General features: G+C 59.9%; 1 protein-coding gene across 1 annotated transcript in view; it reads left to right on the top strand.

Annotated features, from left to right (window-relative positions):
- Positions 1-2,587: 2,587 nt before the first annotated feature.
- Positions 2,588-13,851, top strand: part of lrp6 (low density lipoprotein receptor-related protein 6) — a gene marked incomplete at its 3' end in the record, with an annotated part of 14,494 nt that continues 3,230 nt past the window's right edge. The window contains exons 1-15 of the mRNA XM_019897455.1: positions 2,588-2,694; positions 4,552-4,954; positions 5,599-5,796; positions 5,925-6,121; positions 6,499-6,630; positions 6,791-7,187; positions 7,511-7,682; positions 9,241-9,457; positions 9,806-10,095; positions 10,154-10,380; positions 10,499-10,683; positions 10,832-11,158; positions 11,271-11,473; positions 11,743-11,930; positions 12,993-13,183. Of these exons, the coding sequence (XP_019753014.1) occupies positions 2,640-2,694; positions 4,552-4,954; positions 5,599-5,796; positions 5,925-6,121; positions 6,499-6,630; positions 6,791-7,187; positions 7,511-7,682; positions 9,241-9,457; positions 9,806-10,095; positions 10,154-10,380; positions 10,499-10,683; positions 10,832-11,158; positions 11,271-11,473; positions 11,743-11,930; positions 12,993-13,183 (3,382 nt within the window). The remainder of the gene's footprint in view (positions 2,695-4,551; positions 4,955-5,598; positions 5,797-5,924; positions 6,122-6,498; positions 6,631-6,790; positions 7,188-7,510; positions 7,683-9,240; positions 9,458-9,805; positions 10,096-10,153; positions 10,381-10,498; positions 10,684-10,831; positions 11,159-11,270; positions 11,474-11,742; positions 11,931-12,992; positions 13,184-13,851) is intronic.

The following is a 13,851-nucleotide window of genomic DNA, read 5'->3' as shown; positions in this document are numbered from 1 at the left end:
GACCGTCTGCCGGCGCGCCCGTTCTGCCGACCGCGACGCCGACGGCCGCCGAGCGAGCGGACGAGATGCCGAAAAAGCAAAGCAAGACAAAAAACCACAAAAAGACCAAAAGTGAGGAGGCGGGGCCGAGGACTGCCGACAAAGTGCCCGAAAGCGCTGCGCCTCCGACCACCACTCCTGCTGTTGGGACTCCGCCTCCTACGACCACGACCCCACCTACAACCACTGTGACCACGACTCCCCCCGCTGCGACATCAAGCCCACCCCCGCCCACACCCACGACGACCACGCCGCCACCTCCGAACACCGCGACTCCACCGACCGCGACCGCCGCGACTCCTCCTCCGCGGACTGCGATTGCTCCAACTCCACCTCCAACCACGAAGGCGAGCGCGAGCCCTCCCTCGACGGCAACAACTCCGCCTTCTTCGTGTCTGACCACGCCCGCGCCGTTGACATTTGGCAGCAGACGGAGCCAGACGTCCAAGGTGCCAACGGGGGCCCAGAACCCCAGGGGGCCGGTTTCGGCGGGGCCGGGGGCACTGAAGAGCGGCGTGGTGGCGCTCCTGGTGGCGGCGGCGGCGGTGCTGACGCTGGCCCTGGCGGTGGGCGGGCGCAAGGCCATGGAGTCCTTCGACAGGCGCCATTACACGCGCCTGGAGCTCAACGACCTCCACTACGACCTGTGAAAGTGGCGTCGCCGCGTCCCGGCGGGCCATCTGCACCGGCAAAATGGCCGCGTGACGTCTTTTGCGCACGTTGTCTCGGGGGCGCCCGCCGAGTTTGTCTTCGGAGACCAATGGGGACAGCCGTCGGTGGCGACGGCGCCCAACTCAGGGAGACGCCGGTGCGCAACCCGCACGACTCGACTTCTTCATGCCGGCATGTCATTTCCGCAACTCACGATGGTCGCCGTCGTGCGTTCGATTTCGAATCGATGAAAATCATTGTTCAATTTGCATTCCTTGATTAAATATTTCAATGGACGCGTTGCAGAAAGTCGGCAGAATCGATGGATTGGGATTCTGGTTCCGTTCCCGCTCGGGTGCGTAACATGCATCGGAAAACAACCATTTGTTTTCCAAAGTCCGAGCAGATGCGTTTGGCGAGGTCGTCCGGTCTGCTTTCATGGAGGGCCGGGCGATATTTAGTGTCGGGACACTGAAATCCAGACCAGCTGGGTCATTTGAGCCAATTCAACCATGGACGATCCAAATACTTACCAAGTCATTTGATCAGAGATTAGTTAGTTGCACCTTTCCATCACCTGCATGTCTTTTTTTTCTCACTAAATAGCGCGCGCGCACACATGCTTTGAATGTAACACACGTTTGAAGATTGAACGCTGAGATTCTTTCTTTGTATCGAATGATTTTTTTTTTTCTTGAGCTTTTCGAAGCAGTTGTTTAGATGCTGCAGCGCCTCTCTTGGCCACACGGCGGCGACAGCAGCAGGTCCAATCACCCGTCACTTTTTTTTCCCCCCCTCCAAAGCGTTTTTGCTCACATTTGTCAGATTTTTCATCGTGTTGAGTTCAACCCAAAGCTGATGTTGACACTTTTTGATTAAAACTTCTTCTTGTACGCATTACAAATAAGAACTTTGTATGTTTCTCATTTGGACGTCAAAAGCTAACGTGATTTGATTTTGAAGCTGTGTCATGGTGAAAAATGTTTTTGCTTCTGTATCTTATATCTCTGGGTTGCTGAGAAGAAAAAAAAGGGTGCAACTAGTTGGATTTTACGTTAAAATGTCGAGATGAACTTGGCTGAACTGTGTGTGTGTTTGGGGGGGGGGGGTTATTTAGGTTGAAATGATGTGATGGACAACAATAATAGGCTCCAAAGAGTTTATTTACCCCAACGCGATTTGATTGAATTAGTAGGACGTACCCTCGCGTGAAAATAGTAAACGTTGACAAGAATAGAGGTCGGGCGCTTTGCTGCTCGAAAAAAAAGGGGAGGGGGGGGAATTGTTGAAAGTTAGCAGCGATCCAAGCGGTAGAGAAAGTAGTCCCCGTGGAATGTGAGTGCGTTTGCTTGTGCAGCGGCTCCCTTTCTCCTTCCTCCCGTCCTCCTCGAGTTTGGTTCTCGTTTCGCCACCGACGCGAGGCTATCGAGCGCGCGGCTCGGCGTTGACGGCGATCAGTTGGTTTGGTTCGCCTTCGAGACGGTCGGTCGTCGGACAATAGCGGGGGAGGGGGAGGAAGGGGACGCGGCGCACGGATACGGCGGAGGCTGAGCGGGCAGGACAATGTGCTGGCGTGCTCCGGCTTCCTGGGGAGAGTTGGAGCGTCGCGCTTGGTAGCAAACAAGCCAACAACAAGCCCGAAGCCCGCGACGAAGGCCGCAACGCGACGACGCCAGCCGAGACATGGAACGCCCGAGCGCCCCGGCCGCCGTCTGAGCCACTTGCGCGAGGCCGAGCGAGGGAGCAGCCAGCCAGCCAGCCAGGGAGGGTGGGGGGAGGCCGCGGCCGAGGTTGAGCGGGAGGCGGAGACGCATCGCTCGCTGGCTGGGCGAGCGAGCGAGCGAGCGCGATGTTTTTCCTCGCTGGCCGCTGACGAGCAACGCCAGGCGGCGGTGAGCGCGAGCACAAGCCGACAAAGGGCGAGGAAGAAGCGGCCGAACGTGAGCAGCATGGCCGCGGTGCTGCGGACGCTGTTGTTGAGCACCTTTTGTCCCCTGGTGCGAGGTGGGTGAGCTCCTCGACGACGCTCGACTCGAGTCGGGGCCGCGCGGGGCCGCGGGCGCTCGTGCGGAGTTGGCGGCCCGACCGCTTTGTCGGGAGAGCAGACGACGTGCTTCGCCTAGCCTAGCATAGCCTTGTCGGGGCAGGGTAGGCTAGCGGGGCTAATGTGCACTTTGGCTAAATTCGCTGGAAAATCATTTCGATGGTCCCTCAAGACTGCGCCGCTCTGGTCCAACTGGACTTTTTTTCTCCTGTCCCGTCCCCCCCCCCTTCCTTCCCACTCGAGTAAAACGCACAGTGTTTTACTCTGGCTTTTCTTGCACTCCCTCAGCCGCTTTTCTTTCATCCTCCTTTTTGGCGAGTTGGAGAAAAACAAGCGACTCTGAGCACAACAAGCGTCTAGACAAGCAAGCTTTATATATAGATACATGGAGACGTATATGTGGATGTGAAATTTCCATCTCTTTCTTGAAAAGCAGGGCATTTCACACGGACGCTGCATAAATTGCTGATGATCCAGTCCCTGGTTTGGTCTGTAACATCATTCAAGAACTCTGCAAAAACATTGACTTTTGTGAAGTCAAGACCGATGTTTGCAAGTGTCTTCTTTGGGAAATCTGTCCCGACGACACAAATTAAAGACGATTGACTGCCGAGAGGCTGAAATGGCCACGATTTGAAGTCAAACGCGGTCTCTTAACCATGAATTGAGTTTCAAAATAGTTGGTGAATTGTTGCAGGTCCTCTCCATCCTGACCGTATGTGTGTGAAGATGCCAAAAGGCACATGTGGATTATTTTTCAAGCCACTTTTGCCCATTCACTCGATTGTGTTTTTTTTTTTTTGGTGAGCCACTTGAATCCCATGTCATGTTCATCTGACCACGCAGGTGTCATGCGTGGGAGCATTTTGAGGAGGAAAGGAAAGGGCGCGGGGCGGGGGGGGGGGGGGGGGGGGGTCTGACTCAAGCCCTTTTTCACTCTGAAGCAGCCTCGCTTTGTGTTTGGCTTGAATAATGCCACCTTGCTCCGGTGTCGCTCCTCACAAGGCCGCGTTGCGATTGTTTTGATTCTGATTCACGCTGCTTCCATTTCCAACTGCAGCTGTCCATGACATTGGAGTTCAGAGTGCCGCCTTCTTCTTTTCCGCACGCACCCTTTGGGTCAAAGTTTCATTTTTCTTCATCGGGCCACTTTTTATCACGCTTGCATTCATCGCCTTTCGATTGCGCAAGGGTGCGTAACCTTTGTTCGCTGCCGCTCGTCTTCCATTTGCTCGTGTCACCTGACCTATGATCGGCCTTGTATGCCCAACGATTTTGGATGGCGGGTTGTCTTGCAACATCAGTTTTTTTTTTTTTTTTTTGCGTCATCTTCTTGATTTCACAATTGTGCCTTTTGAGTGTTTTTCAAGAGGCGGAGCACGCGCAAAAAATAAAGAAAGAGACGCTTCCAATGTGATCCCGAGCCTTGCATTCGCCGGACGTCTCGAATGTTTTTGCGAATGCGGTTGGCAAAAAAAATCGGAATGGGCCCTTTGACCGGTCAAATGAGCGCCGGGCCGAGCGAGCAGCTGATTTGACGACTCGTAAATACTCCAAAGGCCAAATGTTTGTTTGTTTTGAAATTTGGCTTTATTCGGGGCTCGCAAAATCTTTCCTTTCCCCATCTGTCACTTGAGGTTGCACTTTGCGTGAAAATGTTCCAAGGCCAAAGGCATTTTAAGAGGCCCAAGAAGAAGAGGGAGGGAGCGCACCGGTGCCATCCTCCCCGCCGCAGTTGAGCGTTCATTTGCTCATCGATTGCGCGACAGTGACGTCGGTGTGCCAAGCTGACGTGTGCGTGTGTGCGTCCCACCCAGGCGAGCCACTGCTGCTGTACGCCAACCGTCGGGACCTGCGGCTGGTGGACGCGTCCCGCGAGCGCGCCAACGCCAGCGTGGTGGTGGGCGGCCTGGAGGACGCGGCGGCCGTGGACTACGTCTTCTCGCGGGGGCTCATCTACTGGAGCGACGTGAGCGAGGAGGCCATCAAGCGCACCGCCTTGGACCGGGCGGGCGGGGGCGGGGGCGCCGTCCACACGGTGGTGCCCGGCCTGGCCTCCCCCGACGGGCTGGCCTGCGACTGGCTGGCCGCCAAGCTCTACTGGACCGACTCGGAGACCAACCGCATCGAGGTGTCGGAGCTGGACGGGAGCCTGAGGAAGGTTCTCTTCTGGCAGGAGCTGGACCAGCCCAGGGCCATCGCCTTGGACCCCGCCAGAGGGTGGGTCGCCGGCCTCGTTTCCCTCTCTCGCCCCCTTTGGGCCCAGCGCGTCGCCCCGACCGCTTCCCTCTCGACGCTTGCATGCTCTCACCAACGTTCTCATCCGCTCCGAAACGCTTCGCAATGCCAAGGGACCCCGACGCCGGGGTCGGCCCCCGCGGCGTTTTCCGCCTCGTCCCAATGCTTTGCGGGTTGATTCCCAAACGCTTCTTCCCGATCCGGTCCGAAGACTAATTCCCGACCGAGGCTTCCGTCCGCTTCGGGCGGTCCCTTCTCGTCGCCGTGTTTCCATTTCCGCATTCCCGACGCTGGCGTCTCTCTCGCCCAAAGTCTTGCCAACTTTCCCATCTCTTGCCGAGACCCGTCTGAGGTCCCGACCCGCTTACGGTGTGAGGGCTGAGCTGTTGGTTGAGCTCCGTGCGGCCCGCCTGCATGTTGGTGTGATTTCCCACGTGTGTTGTTGTTGGTGGTGGTGGTGCCGCACACGGGTTCCAAGAAAAAGCAGGGGGAGGTTGAGGCGGGCTGGAGAAATGTGAGGAGCAAACCAAAAGACGCTTTCGGCCACTCGCCTCTGCCAGTTTGTTCTGCTCTCTTTGCGGGCGTGCGACTGACTGACGGCGCGCCTTTGTGCTTTGTGGCGGCAGCTTCATGTACTGGACGGACTGGGGCGAGATCCCCAAGATCGAGCGGGCGGGCATGGACGGGACCAATCGCTCCGTCATCGTCGAGCGCGACATCTACTGGCCCAACGGACTCACGCTGGACTACGAGCAGCTCAAACTCTACTGGGCCGACGCCAAGCACAGCTTCATCCACCGCTGCCATCTGGACGGCACCAACAGGTAGCGACCCGAGCGCCGGCGCCGCCGCTGAAAAGGCGCGTTGTGGGCGGGGGCCGCGGCCCGGCCCGGCCACCTGCTTTTTTGCTTTGCGGAGCGGCGAGGAGGAGTGTGACTTTTTGTTGTTTCAGGGAGGTGGTGGTGAGAGGGGAGCTGCCTCACCCGTTTGCCCTCACCCTCTTCGAGGACACGCTCTTCTGGACCGACTGGACCACGCACTCCATCCACTCCTGCTCCAAGCACGACGGCGCCCGGCAGCGCGTGGTCCACTCGGACATCTTCTCGCCCATGGACATCCACGTCTTCAGCGCCAAGAGGCAAACCCAGAGTGAGTCTGCGCTCGGCGGCGGTCCGGACCGGTCTCGCTTGGGACGAGCGCCCCTCTTGTTTCTTTTGGGGTCCCCGATAAGAGCGGCGTGTCGAGCGGCTGCCGTCCGTCTCTGTGGAATTTCCGACCCCGGCTCCGTGCGCTGTCTTCTTGCTCATCGTGTTCCGCCGGTCGTGACCGGCGCCAAGTGAGAAGTGGGAGGGGCTTCGGCCAGGACCTCATCCGGAAAATCCGCTTCCCCAAAATCAAACGTGTACTATTTGAAGGCTATTTTTTGGAGGGAGGCTCGCAAGCACGCGAAGCGTTTCTTGAGTTGTTTTGGGAGTCATTTCCTGCATTTCTGTGGCCTGAAATCTTGATGCGCTTGTGCGTTTCAGTGAGCACGCCGTGCTCGCTCAACAACGGCGGCTGCTCTCACCTGTGCCTGCTGTCGCCCGACACGCCCTTCTACCGCTGCGCCTGCCCTACCGGAGTGCAGCTGCTGCGCGACGACAAGACCTGCCGAGACGGTCAGCGCGCGCCCCTCGCCGTTCGCCGCGCTTGTTCTCCCTCGTTTTGTCGGCTTGGGAAAGTCGACGCCGCCCGTTCGCTCCTTCGCCACGGTTTACGACGGCAGCGAGTCGAAGTGCCGGGTTGTCATTTCCTTCTCTCGGCGCTTTTGTGCGGCAGGTGCCACGCGGGTGCTGCTGCTGGCTCGGCGAACGGACCTGCGGCGCATCTCGCTGGACACGCCCGACTTCACCGCCATCATCCTGCAGGTGGACGACATCCGCCACGCCATCGCCATCGACTACGACCCGGTGGACGGCTACATCTACTGGACGGACGACGACGTGAAGGCCATCCGCCGCTCGCTTCTCGACGGCGGCGACGCGCAGTTCGTGGTCACGTCGCAGGTCAACCACCCCGACGGCATCGCCGTGGACTGGATCGCGCGCAACCTCTACTGGACCGACACGGGCACCGACCGCATCGAGGTCACCCGCCTCAACGGCACCATGCGCAAGATCCTGGTCTCCGAGGACCTGGACGAGCCCCGGGCCATCGTCCTGGATCCCGTCGCCGGGTGAGAAAGCTGACCCCCCCCCCCTTCCCCCCACGTTCTGTAAATTCCCAATTGACGGCAGCAAAAATGATGAAAGGGTGAAGTAGAAGAACGACAAGCACAGTCTTTTTGAACCTCCCGCTTCATTCCTAAAAATGTCCGCAAATCCACGACGTGTGCCATTCTTGCTCTTCTACTCCTGGTCGGCAAAAAAGTGGGGCCCCCTAAAATCACCTTGCGCCTCTGATTGAGGGGAGGGGCAAGGGGGCGGACGACAACGCAGCGCACTAAAATAAGCGCGCCGTCGGATGAACGGGCGAGCCGTTGACATGTTGTTGCTTCAGGTACATGTACTGGACGGACTGGGGCGAGGTGCCCAAGATCGAGCGCGCCGACCTGGACGGGACGGAGCGGCTGGTGCTGGTCAACACCTCGCTGGGCTGGCCCAACGGCCTGGCGCTGGACTACGACGAGCGCAAGATCTACTGGGGCGACGCCAAGACCGACATGATCGAGGTGGGCCGCGCTCACGTTCCGAGTACGCGCACGTCTTCCAAACGGGACTTTTTTTCCTTTGTTTTTTTTGTGCCGTCAAAGTGCGAAGGTCAACTTCCAAGCCCCCGAGAGCTTTGAAGTTGAAGTGCTATAGCGAATGTGTCTGTTGAAATTGCAACTCGGGCGTTCGCGGCCGAACTTGAGTTTTTGCGGATTTGACCGTTGAATGCGCAAACACGTTTCCAGCGGCCCCCCTCCCCCACCGAGGCCTCCTTCCCCTCCCTCCTCAGGTCTCGCCCCCACCACCACCACCACCCATTTTTTTTCTTCCCTTTTTCCTTTTCTTCCTTTCTTTTCTTTCGGTGGCCAGCTCCCACATCTGGTTGCGATTGTGGCTGCGCTGCAGCTGCGGTGGGCTCCGTTTAGAATAGAAGCAGAATGTGAAACATCGCCACTCTGCGGTCAAACCTTTTGGCCTACCGTGGAAACTCGCTTCTATATTTACGGCCGCGGGGACGGACGGGTACCCAAGACGGTCGGTCCTTTTGGGCCCGCTTGCATCGGGACGACCGAGCGGCCGTCGGCGCGCACTCGGACGCCGCCGGGTTTCGCCAGCGAAGGGCGTCGTTCCTCGCCGTGACCACTCGATTGTGAAAGCTTGGTGGATTTTCCGCGGCGGGCTCGAGCGCCGCGCGCCGGCGTAATGACGTCGCCCGCCGACGCGTGCAGTTGGAATCGAGATGCGTTGAATTGGAACGCGATGCGCGTCTCATTTCATACGGATGAAACGGCCGAAGCGCGCGGCCGCAGCGGTCGTCGCCGTCCCGCGCGGCCTCGGGTGCATTCGAATCATGTCATTGATCCCAATTGTCCTCATTAAGGGCCTCCTCCGCTCATTTCTTTCTTTCTTTCTTTCTCCCTATTTTTCGGTCACACTCATGGCGCGGCGGCGGGCGTTGTTGCAAAACACGGGACCAAAGAGAACACAAATGTATTTCTCTTTGGACTTTGTGTTGCTCTTTGCAAACAACCTCGCCGTGCGCTGTGTACTTTGCGACATGAATTTGTTGTTCTTGATGACTGATCATTCGTTGGACATTCTCTTTTCTTTTTTTTTTTTTCACGATCGGTTTCGGCGTCCTTTGCGGGATTTCACATTTGGTCCACATTGTACATCTCGGACTCTCCGGCGTGACGTTTTCTGCCGTCTGTGAGAAAGGACCAATATCAGCGGTGTCAAAGTGCGCTTCCGGAGGGCCGCCGTCCCCGCATGTTTTCCACGCACCCGATCCCAATGATGGGCGAGCTCACGTGGCAAACGGGCAGTGACGGCGGCCAACCGGGACCGCGCTTTGACACCGGCGATCAATAGGATTGCGGATTGGCGAATCTCCAGGAGCGGCGCTCACTCGCTATTGCACGGCCGCCAAGGCGGGCGCGGCAGAATTGAATTGAAGCAGCCAATGGAAATGCAGCAACAGATTCCGCATCGGATTTTCCTCTCGGCACAATTGAATAGACGGCTTCCCGTAAAATGTTGCTGACCGGACACTACGTGCGACTGTGTGCGCGGGGGCAGGTGATGAACATGGACGGGACGTCGAGACGGGTGCTGGTGGAGGACAAGCTCCCCCACATTTTCGGCTTCACGCTGCTGGGCGACTTCATCTACTGGACGGACTGGCAGCGGCGCAGCATCGAGCGCGTCCACAAGCACACGGCCGAGCGGGAGGTCATCATCGAACAGCTGCCCGACCTCATGGGCCTCAAGGCCGCCTACGTCCGCGAGGCCTTCGGTGAGTGCGCCGCGGAAACGCCTCCGACCCGCTCGGAGGATCAACTCGCGGGACGGTTTCACTCGGACGACGGCGCGGTCCCCTCGCCTCGCCTCGCCCGCCGCGGCCGGACTCTTCCGGCGGGCTTCGGCTCCGGTCGCTTCCACTCCGGCCGCCCGTGCATCGCTTGTGCCGATCCGCGGCGGGTGGCGCGAGCGCCGCGTCTCCAGCGACTTTATGTCCCTCGTTCGGGCCCTTCCCGTTTTTCAATTTGGAGATGCTCGCTACAGACGCGCGCGGTTTTGTTTTCGCCGACGTCAACGTCCGGGCCGCGAAGCTGACCGGCGCTCTCCCCTCCCGGCTCGTCAGGCAGCAACGCGTGCGCCGAGAACAACGGCGGCTGCAGCCACCTTTGCCTGTTCAAGCCGCAGGGCGCGCAGTGCGCCTGCCCCATCGGGCTGGAGCTGATCGCCGACATGCGCACGTGCATCGTGCCCGAGGCCTTCCTGCTCTTCTCGCGCCACACCGACATCCGCCGCATCTCGCTGGAGACCAACAACAACAACGTGGCCATCCCGCTCACCGGCGTCAAGGAGGCCTCCGCCCTGGACTTTGACGTCACCGACAACAGGATCTACTGGACCGACATCACCCTCAAGGTCCGCCCTCGCCGTAGCGCCTCGCGGCTCGGCCCGAGCTAAAAGCCTTCCCCCGCAGACCATCAGCCGGGCCTTCATGAACGGCAGCGCCCTGGAGCACGTGGTGGAGTTCGGGCTGGACTACCCCGAGGGCATGGCGGTGGACTGGCTGGGCAAGAACCTGTACTGGGCCGACACGGGCACCAACCGCATCGAGGTGGCCAAACTGGACGGCCAGCATCGGCAGGTCCTGGTCTGGAAGGATCTGGACAGTCCCAGGGCGCTGGCGCTGGACCCGGCCCAAGGGTGAGCGCCGGCTCCGTTTCGCACTGGCTCCGTTTCGCACTGGCTCCGTTTCGCACTGGCTCCGTTTCGCGCTTGCGCTTTGTCCCGTCCGCCTCACCCGCTTTCGCCTTCTCCTCAGCTACATGTACTGGACCGAGTGGGGCGGCAAGCCCAAGATCGACCGAGCGGCCATGGACGGGACCGGTCGCCTCACGCTGGTGGCGGACGTGGGCCGGGCCAACGGCCTCACCATCGACTACGCCGAGCGCCGCCTGTACTGGACCGACCTGGACACCACGCTCATCGAGTCGTCCAACATGCTGGGTAACGGCTCGTCGCGCCCGGCGATCTCGCGTCCTCGGCTCTCGCTCTCTCCCTCCCGCTCCTGCTCTGCCAACAAAGGGGAGGGAGGGAGGGAGGCAGGGAGGGGCGCGTTGCCTCTTCTGATCCGGCTGCGGTTTTGCGGCTCCAGGTCAGGACCGCGAGGTGATCGCCGAAGACCTCCCCCACCCGTTCGGCCTGACCCAGTACCAAGACTACATCTACTGGACGGACTGGAGCCAGCGCAGCATCGAGCGGGCCAACAAGACCAGCGGGCAGAACCGCACCGTCATCCAGGGCCACCTGGACTACGTGATGGACATCCTGGTCTTCCACTCGTCCCGCCAGGGCGGCTGGAACGCCTGCGCCTCCACCAACGGCCACTGCTCGCACCTCTGCCTGGCCGTGCCCGTCAGCGGCTTCGTGTGCGGCTGCCCCGCGCACTTCTCGCTGGGCTACGACAACAAGACGTGCAACGGTGAGGGCGCGGCGCGGCAAGGGTGGGGGGGGGGGGGGGGGGGGGGGGGGGGGGCGTCCTCGTCGGCGTGTGCCGCCTTTTAAGCCGGCCCTGCGCCAATGTCGCTTTCCAGCGCCCACGTCCTTCCTGCTGTTCAGCCAGAAGACGGCCATCAACCGCATGGTGATGGACGAGCAGCAGAGTCCCGACATCATCCTGCCCATCCACAACCTGAGGAACGTGCGCGCCATCGACTACGACCCGCTGGACAAGCAGCTCTACTGGATCGACTCCAAGCAGAACGTCGTGCGCCGCGCTCAGGAGGACGGCAACCAGGTGGCTTTGGGCTCGGCTTTCTGGCCCCGAACGGCTCGTGTCAAACCTGCGCCGCAAAGGTCGCCTTTGAACGGGCTACGTTTGACGCCCGCCTTCTCGCGCAACCGGCTTCTCTTTTGACGTCCGCATCCGGCGCAACAAAATCGAGCGATTGCCGTCGGTTCGGCTCGCGCGTCTTCAGCCCGGCGGGGATGTCGAGGAAGCGCTTCCGTCGCGAACCTGTCAACGTAATGTGCGGCGTGTATCTCGTGCGCTTGTGTTTGCGTCAGAGCACGACGGTGGTGTCGGGCGTGCAGCTGTACGACCTGAGCATCGACATCTACAGCCGCTTCATCTACTGGACCAGCGAGCTCACCAACGTCATCAACGTCACGCGCACCGACGGCGGCCGCGTGGGCGTGGTGCTGAGGGGCCCGCACGACAAGCCGCGCGCCATCGTGGTCAACCCCGAGAGAGGGTGAGTCCGCCTTCCCCGTCCGTCCCGACGACGCCCCTGCGCGCCTTTTGGCCTCGCGGACGCGCGACGCCGGAGGTCGCGCTCCGACTCCACTCGTGGAACACGTTTGGCGCCGACCGGGAAGGATTTGAGCCTTTGACTCGTCTTCCCTTGCCCGCCCGCCCGCCCGCGTGCGTGCGTGCGAGTAGCCCGCGGATGCCACTCGTTTGCTTTGGAGCGGGAGAGCTTGCGTCGGCGCGAAAACGAAGCGGCCTTTGTTTTTCCATTTGTTGTGTTGGCGCGGAGAGGAGTGGCCGGGGCCTAAAAAAAGCGCGGCCTCAAAATCGGCAACGGCGCGAGTGCCGAACGGCGCGGCGGCCCTTGAAAAGCTTGCCGCGCCGAGGCCGTTTCAAGATGTACGGATGGAAAGAGCGCTTTCTGCCAGGAAACTTTGAAAGACTGACTGACGCATGTTGTTGCGCAGGTACTTTTTTTTTTTTTTTTCTTCCGCTCTTTCCTTTGTGTTTTCTCTTGATTTCTGCTTGTTTATTCTCCGGCTCGGGCCCGCCAACTCGTTTGTTTGGAGTAGTAATTGCAGCCTTCGCTTCGGGCCAGGTCCGGCCAGTAATCTGCCTGCGGTTTTGCAGATGCAAGTTTGCAGATGCTGCGCTCGCTCGCCTCCAACATTCCACAAGCAAAACGTCCCGGCGGGCGCTCAACGGGAAGAAGAAGCGGGCCCAGTCCGCCTCTTGGAAAGGCGGCGGCGGCGGCGCAGCATCAAAAACTTGCGGGCGACCGGTGACAGCCAGAGCCCTCGCCGGGCGCAACGCCCCCCCGTGCCCCGAACGAGAGTGAGAGCGGTTGTTTGGCGAGCAAAGGCCAGAGAACAAGAACAGCGGTGACAAAATTTGTCAGATGACGGGGAACGACTGCGTGCGGCGCCTGTCAGACCAAGACCAATCGTAACTCATGCGAACGAGCAAACGTGTTTTTTGTTTTTGACATCACCGATGGTGACACAAGCGCCGCTTTGGCCAAACTCCCGTAACGGGCTGATCCTGACCGTGTGACGTGTGGGCTCAGGTACATGTACTTCACCAACCTGCTGGAGCGCTCGCCCACTATCGAGCGCGCGGCGCTGGACGGGACGGAGCGCGAGGTCCTCTTCTTCAGCGGGCTGGGCAAACCCGTGGCGCTGGCCGTGGACAACGAGCTGGCCAAGCTCTTCTGGGTGGACTCGGACCTGCGCCGCATCGAGAGCAGCGACCTGTCAGGTACCCGCCGGCCGCGTCGGGGTGTGAAGACGGGTCGATGGCTGGCTGGCTCGCTAGCTACGAGTCAACCTACTGAACGCGAATTGGCCGATCACCTCATCGCGGCGCCGGGCAATGAGTTAGTGCGCCCCTGGTGGAGGATCTCTGCACTGCACGTGTTTCACCCGAACGGGACTTGGCAGACTCTGCGATGCACGCACGCGCATACGTCATTTTACCCTCGCACTTGATCACATTCAGACGGAGAAAAGCAGACTTTTTCAAGGACATCTACTTCTTCGTAACATTAGACGAAGATGACCCGCACATTCACACCCCCATTTGTGTTGGCTTTATTCCTCGGCCGTATTCTTTGCTTATCCGGAGTATTTGTTTTCCCCTGATCACCCGCTTATTGGCAGGGGAAGAAATGTCCATTGTTGACCATCACCCGGTGATGATAAAGAGCATCGCTTATTTGCGCATTTTTGCTCTTTGCCGATCAGCTCATAAATAACCCCGCCCCCCGCCCCACAAGGAAATTTTGGGCCAGTGCCGGCGTATCGGCGGTTATTTGGAAGTCAAACCCCGAGCGGCAGCGTGGCATCGCTTGTCGGGTGCGGTTAGCGGCGAGAATCCGTGTGCGACGGCGAGCTAACGTGTGTCCCGCTCCTCCCGCCCGCCCGCCC

This window comes from Hippocampus comes, unplaced genomic scaffold (assembly GCF_001891065.2).
Source record: "Hippocampus comes isolate QL1 unplaced genomic scaffold, H_comes_QL1_v1.1 scaffold81, whole genome shotgun sequence".
NCBI classification, from domain to species: Eukaryota; Metazoa; Chordata; class Actinopteri; order Syngnathiformes; family Syngnathidae; genus Hippocampus; species Hippocampus comes.
This window is presented reverse-complemented; position numbering and strand designations above follow the sequence as displayed.